A 13564-nucleotide genomic window follows, 5' to 3' on the forward strand; every position below is an offset into this window, starting at 1 on the left:
ACACACGCAGCCGTCGGCTCGTATTTTAAAAAACGAGTTATTCAATAAAAATACAGCAACAGCTCATGTTGAAACACTGATTTGGAATTGTCCCAACACACGTCCGTGATCATCAAAGCAATAAAACCAGTGAAAAAAGGATGTAAATGTTTGATTTTGATCCAATTATTCATTGGGAACTAGAAGAATACAAAGGTTCTTCAGGAACATCTCAAAGAACTTGAGGAGGTCGTCTAAAGCAACCAGGGGCTGTTGATGTCAGCCAGCACCAGCAGAGGAGGATCCAGGTGTGGATGAATGGACGTGTTGGACCACACACCCACCTCGTTAGCTTGTTTTGGACACGTGAAATCGTTATAATCTTCTATTCCAGGACGACTGATATAGACGACTGCCCTCATTTCTCTCCACTTGGGTCTGTTCTGGTCGGTGCTGCAGCCACTTGTGATGCTGGATGGACTTGCAAGCTTAGCGGCGTTTAAAATCATCAACTGTCAAGAGTCGGCCAGTGTGGTTGAGTTGTCTAATTAATGCTGAAGAGGCTGCCTTGAAGTGCAGTCGAGTGTGTGTGAAGAGCGATACATTAACGTCCGAGTGCAGATGGGAATTTCAAAAGAAGCCTGGAGGGCCGCTGCTGTTTACCAGCCTTTAACATCTGTCACGTCGTCCTCTCGTGTTGACAGAGTAGCTTTTCACGGCGTTTCCGCACTTTCAAACAGATTCCCTTTAAATATTCAGGGAGACCAACAATTGCGCGGCGCCATTTCAAATGGAGCATTAAAAGAATAAAAGCTTTCGGCTGGATTAATGCTGCGTGATAAAGCGTGCGCCTCGCTAAGAGCTGCTGCAAGTGCAGAAGGGGCTTGTGTGAAGTCTATTATTCCCCTCTGAACTCGTGCATGGCTAATACAGCTGCCGGGGTTCCTGCCGCTGACGCACAAAGGGAAGGAACCCGTCGGAGGACGTCTCTGAGCGGCGCTTTCATTTTATTTCGCAACACTGTCTCCTCTAATGTCAGTTCATTTGCGGGCAGAATTTTTAAATCTAGAAGAAACGCGAGATGCCAAAGAGGCCGCCTTGGAACGTGCGCGCTCCCCTGAGTTCTCGGATCTCTGCGTGGCAAAGCTGCTTTGCATGCAGATAAGTCCGGGCCATCGGGCTGCTGCTGAGGCAGCGAGCTGCAGCTTCATATCGCAGCCTTGCTCTCCAGCAAGGTGTCCCACAACAGCCGCGAGAGAGAAATAATATGCAAAATAGGATTAGCGCTATTATTGGTATTACCCACTCAACACAATCCCGCCTTATCTGGAACACCTCATAGAAACTGAGAAGAGTTTTCTGGAATTCCAAAGTACTGCAAGGAGTAACAAACCTGTGCCCGTTGCCCAAACCCCTGTAGGCCTTCTCCTGGTCCTGCATGCGGTTGAGGCTCTGCGCCACAGAGAGGTACTGGTCGTAGTACTTGATGGCTTCTTCAAAGTCGCCCAAAGCCTCGTAGCAGTCGCCCAGGTTGCCGTAGGCCCTGCCCCTGTCCATCAACGCCTCGTTGCCACTCAGCTGCTGTAGCGTAGCCAGCTGTTGCTCCAGGTAGCCGATGGCTTCCTCCATCACCCCGACGTTCATCTTGGTGATGCCCATGTTGCCGTACACTTGGGCCTCCACCACCGGGTCCTTCAGCTTCTGACCAAGCTCCAGCTGCTCCTCGTAGCTCTTAAAGGCCATGGCGTACTTCCCCAAGGCCATGTAGACGGCCGCCAGGTGACCGTGGGCTTTGCACTCTCCTGATGCGTTACCCAGCTCTTGATACACCTCCAGCTCCTGGGTGTGGTAGCCCAGCGCCTTGTCATACTTCTGCACGAGTCTGTAGGTGGCCCCGAGGGCAGCATACGCGCAGGCCTCCATCCGACGGTCCTTCACCTGAAACACATTTCAAAAGGTCGACATAAGGCAAGTCAGCGACGGAGATTAGGAATTACCTTCCACCACATTTTCTTTCTCCATATACGTTGACATTTGCGTGTATTATGCTGCGAGGGTCGTGGGTGGCCCTACCTGGTGAGCCAGGGCCAACTGCTGCTCATAAAACTGAATAGCTCCGGCGACGTCTTTCTTACAGACAAAGATGTCCCCAAGGTTCCCCAGGGCTCTGAAGCGAGCCTGTGCATTGTTGAGGGACTGGGCCAGTGACAGAAGGTATTTTTGACACTCCTCCGCCTTAGTAAAGTCTCCTAAGGCCTTGAAGGCCAAACCCAGGTTACAGTACGCCTTGGCCTGACTCAGCTTGTCGTGGAGGTCCTTGGCCAGTGCTAAGTCTTGTTCATAATATTTGACGGCGTCGTGATAGTTGCCCAAACAATAGTGGGCATAACCCAGATTGTGGCAGACTTTCCCTTCACCCTCCATGTCTTGGAGGTCCGGGGACAGGCGGAGGTACTGCTCGTAGTAGGGTACAGCTTGAGGGAACTCCCCTCTGGAGCAGTGGAAGTTCCCGAGGTTGCCCAGAGCTCTCGCCTCACTCTGGACGTCTCTGAGCTCGCGAGCGATGTTGAGGTGGTTCTGGTAGTGTTGCAGAGCGCGGTCGTGCGCTCCCAGGGCCTGGTAAGCCACGGCCAGGTTCCCGTGGGTGGAGGCCTGCGAAGCGCGGTCGTTGACCTCCATAGAGATTTGCAGCTCTTGGCGGTGGTATCGCACAGCCTGGTCAAAGGCTCCTAAGGCGTTGTAGGCGTTCCCCATGTTTCCATAGGCTCGGCCCTGTGCAGCATAGTCATTCAGCTCCTGAGCAATGGCCAGGTGGGTTTTGTGGAGTTTCAGTGCGGTCTCATAGTCCCCCTTCATTTGGTGGATGATGCCTGTGCAGAGAGGAGAGACAGCAGGAGGATGAAGTGGAACTCAGACAAATGCTGAGCTGTGCTGAATTCAAGTGTCAGCACTTCACACGCGAAACGAGTGAGGCGGTTGCTAAAATATGCAGCGCGAGCCATCTGCTCCAGACTTGCAAAACACACTCCCCCGCAGGCACGGCCGATAAAATACGGCGCAGACCCCAAGATTCATCAAACACAAAAACAAAAGCTCTCTTTTGGAGGAGCTTTATGCGAGCAAAGCCACAGAAAGAAATCTTTAGCAACACGAACAGCTCAGGACAAACACACATGGGCGGACTGGGGGTCTCCTGGGGGTCTCCTTGGGGTCTCCCGGGGGTCTCCCGGGGGTCTCCTGGGGGTCTCCTGCGTCCTTCTGGAGTGGTAACAGCTGCATATATAGATAATATTAAAGCTAATTGACTGAGAGGACGATAGCTGCGGGCTGGCAGCAACCAGCAATGCTAATGATGAAGCAGGCCCACTGGGCTGGAGGGGTGAGGCTACAGCCACAGATCTAGAAGCCAAGATGGTGGGAACCAGAAGGGATGAGGCTCTCTGCGGTTTCTGCTGCGATTAGTTACTGTCATAGGTGTGTTTTCCAGTTATTTCTCCCAAAAGCTGCCACATTAACGGCCCGAACACGGGCCAACAAAAGGCCTCGGAAGACTGAGAGCAGATTTGGGCAGTTAAAAAGATCAATACTTGAGAGTGGGGAGGATAAAGAAAACGAAGACATCAAGCGATTGCACAGACCAGGAAATGTTCCTGCCGGTCTGCATTTGCCGGATGAGCGGGAAATGTTGCAGAGATTATATTTTACTTCAATCAATTCTAAATGAGATTAAGGGGAAACTAAACCTGCTTTAATTGGGTGTAGAAATAAATGAATCCGGATAAGGAGTCCTGCAGCTGCTGGGGGGTTTTGCTGTGAAAACATACTTGTTTTTTCCTGAGTAGAAGCACTTTAAGATTCACAACAGGCTTCCCCGGCAGCCCTGACCACAAAGTCACACCCAAGGTTACGCTTCCCCAAAGGATGCTAATCTTGCCGAGGATCTAACACCAACAGATGTATTACCAGCTAACATGTTCCAAGCTGCAGGCTAAAAATGGTTGGTTAGAAAGGTAAGCCAGAACAGAGGCTGCGAGGTTTGACATTATGGGATTGGGTGCCCAAATTGTAATGAGCCCCAGGCTACGCCTGCAGGCTCGCTTGATGCGAGGAAATATTTCCTGCCTCCCCGTGTGGTAAGAGGATTATTATAAATGAAACTAAACACGCTGATAAATGCAGCAAAATCAAAACCCCAGCAGATGGAGTTCAACTAACGGGGGCTTGATTACCAGCACTTTGAATGGACTCTTCCTCATGGACTCAGAGGAACAGCCGCTGCCTGATGAAAGGAACAGCGCGTCATCCCCACGCCTCTGCTGCAGGGCCTCTCCATCACCCCATAACCAAAGACATTTAAAGCGCGGCTACATGTTGTCACTTTTCATTACACAGCTCGCCGTAAGAAGAGGGATACGCAGCGGTGGCGGCTTTGAGGGATGGTATCGTGTTGAGTAAAGCACTGTGTCATTCTTCCAGGAGCTACGCACGTCCAAAGCGCTGTCTGTCTGACTACAGTTAGCTAAGAGGATTTCACCAACAACAACAACAACAACAACAACACGGCGGCCGCTGAGCTGAGAGGGAGGTAGAGACGAGATGACCGGCCCAGAAATGGGTCTGCTCCGCGTTCGCGTCCCAGAATGAGGTCATTTCCACCCATGTTTGAGGCGCACAGAGCAGTAAAGTGCGCTGATTTGTGGGGTTTCTGGGACTGTTGATGCCCGTTCCGGTCTGAACCCAGAGGGGACGAGCGTGTGTCGAATTAAAAGGAGGAGAAATCTGCCAGCCTTCACTGCATCGGAAGTTGGTGCTTCCAAAAACGGGAAGAAAGAGGGGGAACACCTCACGCGACTATTCTTATAAGGCGAATAAACAAATCGTTTAATAACCACCTTCCGATAAGAATTTTACGATACGTTAGTCATAACTGAACCTCACGACGAGGCGCGGCGCCGGATCCGTTTATGGCGTAAAAGAACGAGAAGAAGGTCGGGGGACCGCTGAAGGTCAAATTTTCTGCAATAATTCTGGTTGGGGGGTTGATAGTCGTTCCACTGGGGCTCATGCAAAGTGTGAAGGAAGGTTGACGTCTGAATCCTACTGAGGCTGCAGGAGCGAGGGGCAGCGGGGGGTCGGGCTTAAGGCGTTAAAGGTTCCCCACTCCTCATTTCCACAGACTAGAAGAGAGATATAAAAGGAGGACTGTGATATGGAGGCTTTAATCATCCCTCTGCAGCTGCTTTTTGCCCCCCCCCCTCCCATTATCTGTTGCTGTACCGTCCACACGTCATCTGATGCTTCCACCCATTTAAATCTGCCACCATCCGTCCCAGCGCCTGCGCTTGTTTTTGTTCGGCTCTCCCCGTTTCGGATCTCATTTCATGCTGAATTTGCAGATGTTTGGGAGAAAAAGGCCACATTTGCTCAGCTCTTGTGTTTCACTTAATGGCTCCGCAGCGGCTTGAGCAACTGCAAGCAGACACTTTGAGTTTATTGGAAGCACGAACACTTTTTCAGGGCATCTCGTCCACTTTCTGGCACGGACTCGTGTCTGCAGATTAGAGGGGTCTGTGTGGGGGAGGGACGGCTACAAATGAGGCTACCAAACTCTGACTTACAACAGCGAAGGTTGAAATCGTCCAAATAAACCGGGAGGGTAATTTTTATTAAGGAATTTATTGAGGTCATTTTCTGTCCTTCTGGATCTCTTTGGAACCGTCTGGCTCAGTAGGTCAGTTTCACCTTGCAGGTCCAGCTCATCATAGATCTATAATCAGGGCTCTTTCCAAAGGCTTAAAACCCAATAATCGCTCTGCCTGAAAGCCTGGGGAAGTTCTGCTCCCTGTCGTCTGTCTATGGGCTGTCTGGAATTGGTTATTAGCATGTGGGGCGCAAACTAGTTCAACCCAGCTTTGTTTTGGAGAGTCGCTGTGGGGACCTAAAGACAAAGCTCCCAACATTTGTCTGGTTCTTTGTTGTTTGGTGAACTCTTCTTCTTCCTGTTGTCGCCTCTGCTGCTTGTTTGTGTGAGCATCAGCAGTCAGTAATCTCGCGGGACCCCCGGATGAAGCAAAATGGGGGAAAAATGCTTAATTAGAACCGTTACCGCCCTGCAGCCTTTAACCGAGGGAGCCGACATGTCAAGTGGCTTCTTAGATGGTGGACTGATATTAAAACAAGAAGCTGATCGATCTTATTTTGAGTCTCTGGAGGAGGAAGAATGAAATTCTGATTCATGAATATCCAAAAATATGAGACCTCCCAATGTTCTCTGTGGCTCGGATATTAAAGATGGCTGACTTGGGGCTAAGTTGGCCAATTAATGAATAATAAATGGGCCTGGAATGCAACGCTTTCTTGTGCGTTCCAGGTCAGAAGTGCTGCAGCAGGGCTGTGTAGACCACCGGGCGTCATGGGTGGATCTGAGAAGATGCTGGTGTAGCTCAGAGCCACGACGGCTGCTGCTCCACCCACAGCATCAACAACAAGCAGAGGGCACAGGGAAAGTTTCTTCTCGCTCCTCATTGCCTCCGAGACCTCTCCTTCCCTTCTCTCGCACCATGTTTTCCACTTTTAGCGCTGCTCATTAAGCTTTACTCCATCATCCTTCCTTCCGTCTGGTGCCTCTGCTATCATGGCGGCGCTTTTTGAAGTCTGAAACAACATCCTTTCGCATTTAGCCCGTATCTTGTTGTGCTAAGGAGGACTGCGGGCGCCGATGATGGAATAACAATGAACGTGCGCGCCGTTGCTACCCAGCAAAAGAGAACCAACAATAACAACAACAACAACAATGGGGTAATTACAGACGAATGCTTCGCAACCTTCACTTCGTTCCCAGTTACCTTCATTATTCAGCTCATCTTCAATCAGCTATTAAAGGTAATTAAGCGATTCATCAAGTCAGTTTCAATTACTGGGAGCTTGACAGCTGCAGATTACAATCAGCAGGGGTGAGGAGAGAGGGGACGTGAGCGGAAGGCCTCAAAAAGGCAGGATGACGAGCGCTCCCGGCGCGGCACGACGCTTCGCTAACCTCCCATCGTCTCCGGCCTCGGCTCAGACGCGAGCAGGAGGTCTCAGCCACGCCGCCGTGACTCCACCGTGCAGAAGGGGGCGCAACGTCGCGGCTCATTCCCATTGGCTTCCGAGCACTCCGGGCTGCACAACTGCGGCGCCGTAAACCTGCTCTTCCCCCAACCGCTTATTTACGACCACAAATGCCGTCGTTTTTTTAAAATCAGGCGCACACTGGTGCTAAGAGCTGTGCATGACGTGCACCCATTAGGCCGGTCAAAGGACAGGCTCAATTTATGTCTGGCTGGTTAACCTCCCGTCTGGGCTCGCACAGCTTTACACACGAGGGTGAGAGAATAATTCATCTGGGAGGAGCTATAACGCCTCCTAGTTGCCCATTAATTGTAATTGCTGGACTAAACACAGTGGAATTGGTCATAACATGTCGCTAATGGGGTTGCAAGTATCCGTTATAAACCTTTATAAGACCTGTCATTAATGCCCATTCTGCTGCCTTCTTGGTGATTTATTTTCGTAGGGGAATAACGCATCTATATTTAAACCCAGTCACATGGACGTGTAACGTGCCAATCGCTGGCGTTAACATCCGCCTGGTCGCCATCAGCATAGCCAAGTCAGAAGGGACGGATTTGTAGTGAGAATTCCAAGAGGTCTGAGGTGATCAGAGAGCTCTGGAATGGTGATCATCATCAACATCATCATCATCTAACCCTGGATAGCGTGAAGCAGATTGTCCATTAACAGGAAAACAGCCTCTTTGAGTCAGCCTCTTACCAGTTAATACATTTATTTGACTTTTGTTCATTAGCTTAGCTTGGTGATGCAGAGTGCCACCTCGTTTAGTGCACGTTTGTGTGCAAATGGGCAAATGCGAGTAAAGTGCCGGGACCGTGAGACGACCGCCCAACCTGGAGGTCTGGAACGTCCCTTTGTTCTTAGACAAGACAAACAGAACCAAAACAGAAGCGCGCGGCGCAGCTAGCAACGCACTGGAACACTAGCAGGAAACTACTAGTTTGTCTTCTTTCCCAAAAAACAGTCTTTGGAATAAAATACGAGTAACCACGTGAGCACGTTGGCGCGCTCAAGCCTGCTTCCAAGTATCCAGGTGCTTCCTGACACGGATTTATCACGGAGCAGGAAGGGGGAAAAATATTGCTTTGTGAGGTAGCGGAGCTGAGGTCACGCTCTCATCCATACAAGAGGCTCCTCGGACATTCCGACGCCACGGATGTTCCTTTACCTTCACGTGCTGACGGTACAGATATGCTCGTGTGTCTTCTAAATGTTCTTGTGCATGCTATTAATCACCGCCAGGGTGGTTTACATACCCAAATTGGAGGAGGCTCTTCCTTCTGCAGCTCTGTCCTTCAGGTCCTCGGCGATGGACAGCTGTTGTTCGTGGTACTGCTTGGCTCTTTCCAAGTCCTGCATGCAGCGAGCGGCGTGGCCCAGGCCGGCGTAGGCTCTCATTTCGATGGACTTCTCCTCCAGCTCCTGAGCAAGCTCCAGGACATGAGTGTGGTAGGACATGGCCTTGTCAAAGTTGCGGTGGTAGTGGTAGGCGCTCCCCAGGTTACTGTAGGCCCGAGCTTCCTCCCGTTTATTTTCCAGAGCCTTGGCGATGCCCAGGTGCTGCTCATGGCACTGGACAGCGTTGTCAAAGTCCCCCATGGCGATGTAGACAGCGCCCATGTTTCCCAGCTCACGGGCCTCAGACAGCTGATCCTTGGACTGCTTGGCTAGGAGGACGCACTGCTTGTGACTGGCCAGGGCGTTTGGATAGTCCCCGATAGCCGTGTACACGTGGCCCAAGCTGCTGAGCGCCATCGAAGCAGCCTGTGGAGAGAAAAGACAGAGGGTCTTAAGGAAGGGGGCAGGATCATCGACCGCGTCGTCTCAAACGGCCTCGCTCGTTTAACCCGGAGGCTAGAACCTGCCCAGAAACGGCCAACAAAGAAACCCTGATTTGGTTTCCGCTCGGCTACTCGACGCAGCGGACGCAGACGGACACAGCGGCAGCCTTTTTCATTTACCCGCTGCCATCGCGCTTCGAGCCGACGCCGCGGGGGGGCGACTCGCTAAATGAGCGACTGGCGACAAAGGGGATAAAAGCCCTCTGCGTGCTGCTGTGCTCTTCATCAGCCATTTTCACCTGTAAAAACAACCACAACCAACATCGACTACATTTGCAAACAATGAAGCCAGGCAACGAAACGGAGACGTTTCATAGAATGCAGCCCCCCCCTTCCCCTTCCCCAGCGTTCCATTTACTGCAGGTTATTAACTGTTTATACGGAGGGTAAACAGCTGGGAATGAAGGGGGTCAGCTGTCTCTGAGAGACCAGATGTTCAATTAATCATGCAGGGCTGGCTCATAAAGAATCCCCTTCCTGAGGGTCCACTCTGCACCTTTCAGCCAGGAAAGAGGCTTGGAGACCAGCCAGGAGAGAGGACGGATGCGCTGACAGTGAAGGCCACGGTCCTGTCCATCACCACCGGGGAGGACGGCGGTCGTCGGGGCTGCTGTGAGAGCCACACGGCGGGGGGGGGAGGAGGGGGGGAGGTGAATTAAAAGGATAGAGCACTTATGTAGCAGGTGGCTTAGATCAGACGGTCGGTCTCGGCTGCCGCGGTTGGATAATTGTTCATTAACTTGATACAGTCCCACTTGAACGCGAGACAACTGAGCTGTTGAATTAGTGAGGAGTTATTTGATGGAAAAATCGACGGAACCTTTCTGGAGAGGCTCCTGAAGGTCCCATTTTTTCATTGAATCAATCAAGCTTTTCCACATCCGACCCCTCCAGCATGGCGCCCTTCATCCCGCATAGATTTTGGTGCCTGGAACCAATTAAGTGCTGACATAAGGACTTGCGGTGGTTTGCTCCAGTTTAAAGACTGGACAAGGCATCAGGCAGGCCCGGGGGGGCAATTAGCCTCCGTCACAACCGTTGCTGCTAGGCTACGTGGGTAGCCTAGCTAGGCCTGCCCCGTGACACCTGCCCTCTGAAGCTCCGCCCACCTCCCTCACTCAAACTTCTGCGTTTCAGTGGAAAACAGAAAATCTTTGTCGACATGGCGCGCACATGTGTGTGTGTGTGTGTGTGGTGGGGAAGGGGGGGTAATGGTGGGGGCAATCGTTTCCAGTTGAGATCAGTTGCTCTTCTGATCACCGTCCTTCCAACGTCAGACTGCAACACAGCATTTTCCCCTCAGATGGAACCCAAGATAGGCAGATAATGAGGAGCCTGCCTCGCCAACCACGGAGGAGCGACCGCCTCTGGCTCCGGGACAGACGGAGGGACCGCATTTCCCTCTCAAGTGTGAATGTGGCATTCTCTCACCATTGTTCACTTCAGCTCCCAACCCACGTTGCGCAACAACATTCTTTCGGGAGAGGAATAATTGGCTGAAAAATAATAATTCTGGCAGAACTGACTCGAGATTCCATCTCTCTTCTGGGCCTCATCTTCGTTGCTCTGTTTCTAATCTCTCTCCTGGATCTGGTTTCCTTGCGTTGCTCTATAAACCGGGTCCAGCCGGTCTCAGAATGCGCGCTGATCTGATTAATCCCAACGCCACACTTTATAACCTAACGATAAAGCTCTGGCTCTTATCAGCAAACACATTGTGCACCAAGGGTCTTCTAATGAAAGGTAAACTGGTTCCACCAGGAGGAGATGGGAATAGAGGAGGGGAGGCCGTGGGGGGGGGGGGTGGGGGGGGCGTGTTAAACCGACCATCTCAGCTCCAACATTACTCCATTTCTTTCCTCTGACGGAGCTTTGGTTGCCTACTGATCCCACCTCATTACGTGTGTGTGTTTTTCAGGGGAAGGAGGACGTTCCTGGAGACGGTTAACGACTCTGCTGCTCAATTAGCGGCAGTTGTGGAAAAATGACTCTGTTTTTAGCAGAATTTAGCTCATTTGCTTGTTTGTATTTTTAAAAGACATGAGGGAGGGAGAGATAAAGACAGAGAGAGAGAGAGGGAGGGAGGGAGCTGCTCCATCTGAGGTGTGAAGGAGCCCAGAGTTCACCTTCTACCCACATGGGAGGTCCTGCACAACAGCAGCGCTGCAACTACTTCAGTAAAGTGCTGTTAATAAGATTATCCGGAGGACAGAAAGGCTCTGAGGATGTGAACAGATGGTGAACAGGTTTGATTCCATTACTGCAGCGGCGAGAACAAGCCTCCCTGTATTAGAATACAGATCACATGGCCACTGCCCCGGTACTGAGGGACGCAGGCGGACTCATGCTGGACTTCTGTAGATCCATATACGTGCACATTGGGCACCAGATCCGCCTGCGGACAGGACACGGCCGCTCGCCTGCGGACGGGACACGGCCGCTCGCCTGCGGACGGGACTCGGATGCTCGCCTGTGGACGGGACTCGGCCGCTCGCCTGTGGACGGGACACGGCCGCTCGCCTGTGGACAGGACTCGGATGCTCGCCTGTGGACAGGACTCGGCCTGCACCTTGAGGACAAAGGTCACTCGTCCGAGGACAGTGAGAAGCACGTCTTAGCCAGAGAAGACAAAGGTTGGGAAGGAGGTAGAAGAAGCCCCCTGTGCGAAGCTGGAACTGCCAGACTGAAACCTGGGTGTAAACTGGCCCCTGGGACACGTGTCCCCAACGTCTCAGCAGATGGACGTCCCCATCGAGTGGTTGCTATGGGCCTGTGAGTGGCTGATGACCCTTCACGAAAGCTATTTCTGAAACAATGCCAGTCATCCAGCCCTTTGATGCAGGAGCAGGACCCACAGAAGGAGACCAGAACCTCCATCTCTGACCTGCAGGAACCTTCCAGGAACCTTAATTGTCTTTCCGTCTCTTTTGATCAGTAACTCTGGCGTCAAACGGGAACGGGAAAAGTCGTTCTCTGCCATGTGTCATTGATTTCCCTTCCTTCCATTGGTTCCCTTCCTGGTCCCACCCCTGCACACTCCCCGATGTTTTACATGTGCGAGCAACTGCTCACCACTTCCTCTCCCTGGATCATTTCTGGTTTAGCGCATCCCCCACTCGGAATGTGTTTTCAATTCTGCTCTCCGATCGGAGTTCTTTCCCACCCCGAGCAGAAGATCGGTCCTGGAGTCGTGGCGTGGACTGAAACTCCTCGCCCAATCGTGTCATCGGTGTTTGCCGTCGTCCCTTTTGCTCATTTCTGTCGGCGTTAAACTGATGAAACGCGCGTTAATTACGCGCCGACACACACACCGCGCTCGCTTTAATGTCAGGGAGGGGGATCGGGGGTGGGAGATAAAAGCTGGTGGAGAGATTGTGTTTGAAGATGAGAGAAGACAATGCTGGGGACACCCCCAGGGCGAGGACTTCCTCAGATCTGGATTCACCTGCAGCAACGCAGTTTGACAAGGAAGGAAACGTCTCAATTGTAATAAACTCGGGCGTGAAGCAGAGAAGCAAGAAATGGTCCCAAAGGAGCTGGAAAGATACGGATGTTGTTGGCATGGCGATAAGGAGGAATTTCATATATGGTGGAGGAAATGGGGGGGCGATGGGAAAGCGTCCTGGTGGATTCAGGGGATTCAGAACCTGGCGGGGGTTTATTATATTTATTATATTAATATGCAGCCAGTTTAGAGGAGGATATTCCATTCTCTTCCCTCATTCTGGGGTGAGATATGAATCCTACAAGATCCCCAATTAGATCCCCAAACCTGCTCGGATGGAATCATCCTAAAACCTGCATTTTAAAAGCAGCGTCTGCACGATCGCCGTTTCAGAGGAAAGGGCCTCTAAAAGAGGGACTGAAAACACCTTTTGGTTCCACGCGTCTTATTTTGGTGATGTTTCAACAGCTAGAAGGTCAGCATGGGATCCACCGGGAGGATCCCAAATCCCAGGTACAGAAGAGGCTAAACCACCTAGCTAACTTATAATGCTCACAAAGAAAAAAACATTCCAACATATGGGATCAATCGGGAGCACACATCAGTTGTCTCATCAGAGTGATCGACTGATCCGATCCACTCAGACTGATAAGGAGCCAGTGGATCCCCTGGTTTCTCTGTGACCTCCAGCATGTAGATAAACGACACCAGCCTTGACGATTCCTGTCGTCTTCGAGGACCCAACGGATTGATTGATTAAAGGTTAGGCAACGAGTGAGGACACTCCCGATAGCTGCCACACTGGCTGTCAGGCTCCAGACGGACGGACGGACAGGATGTGTAGCAGCGGCCATGGAGGGAGGGGGACGCTAACTTACGCTGCTTAAAAATAGGATTTAACGTGTTTTTCCCAGGTTTGTTGGGGGTTCAGTTCTGTTTGGAGCCTCGACATACGTTTGCACGAGCACGTGCATTTATAGCCGAAGGCCTCTGGCGTGTTCCTGTGCACGCCAAGGTCGTTCCCTTTGAGCGGGCGGTGAGCAGCGCACGAGACAGGAGCCTGGATAAAATTGGATCCGACAGTCTCCGTCGGCGAGGGCGGAAAATCTGACTGTTGCTCCGGTCAAATGTTGCGTGGTGGTTTGATGTTGGCAAGGCAAGGTTAGCAAAAACATTCAGATGTGTG

At 51.6% G+C, this 13564-nt stretch overlaps 1 protein-coding gene across 1 annotated transcript in view; it reads right to left on the reverse strand.

Moving 5' to 3' along the window:
- LOC130525304 (tetratricopeptide repeat protein 28-like) overlaps nucleotides 1–13564 on the reverse strand; it is a 76042-nt gene that overhangs the window by 17593 nt on the left and 44885 nt on the right. Inside the window, 3 exon segments of the mRNA XM_057031920.1 lie at nucleotides 1373–1917; nucleotides 2053–2849; nucleotides 8349–8856. Of these exon segments, the coding sequence (XP_056887900.1) occupies nucleotides 1373–1917; nucleotides 2053–2849; nucleotides 8349–8856 (1850 nt within the window).

This window comes from Takifugu flavidus, chromosome 5, assembly GCF_003711565.1.
Source record: "Takifugu flavidus isolate HTHZ2018 chromosome 5, ASM371156v2, whole genome shotgun sequence".
In the NCBI taxonomy this organism is placed as follows: Eukaryota; Metazoa; Chordata; class Actinopteri; order Tetraodontiformes; family Tetraodontidae; genus Takifugu; species Takifugu flavidus.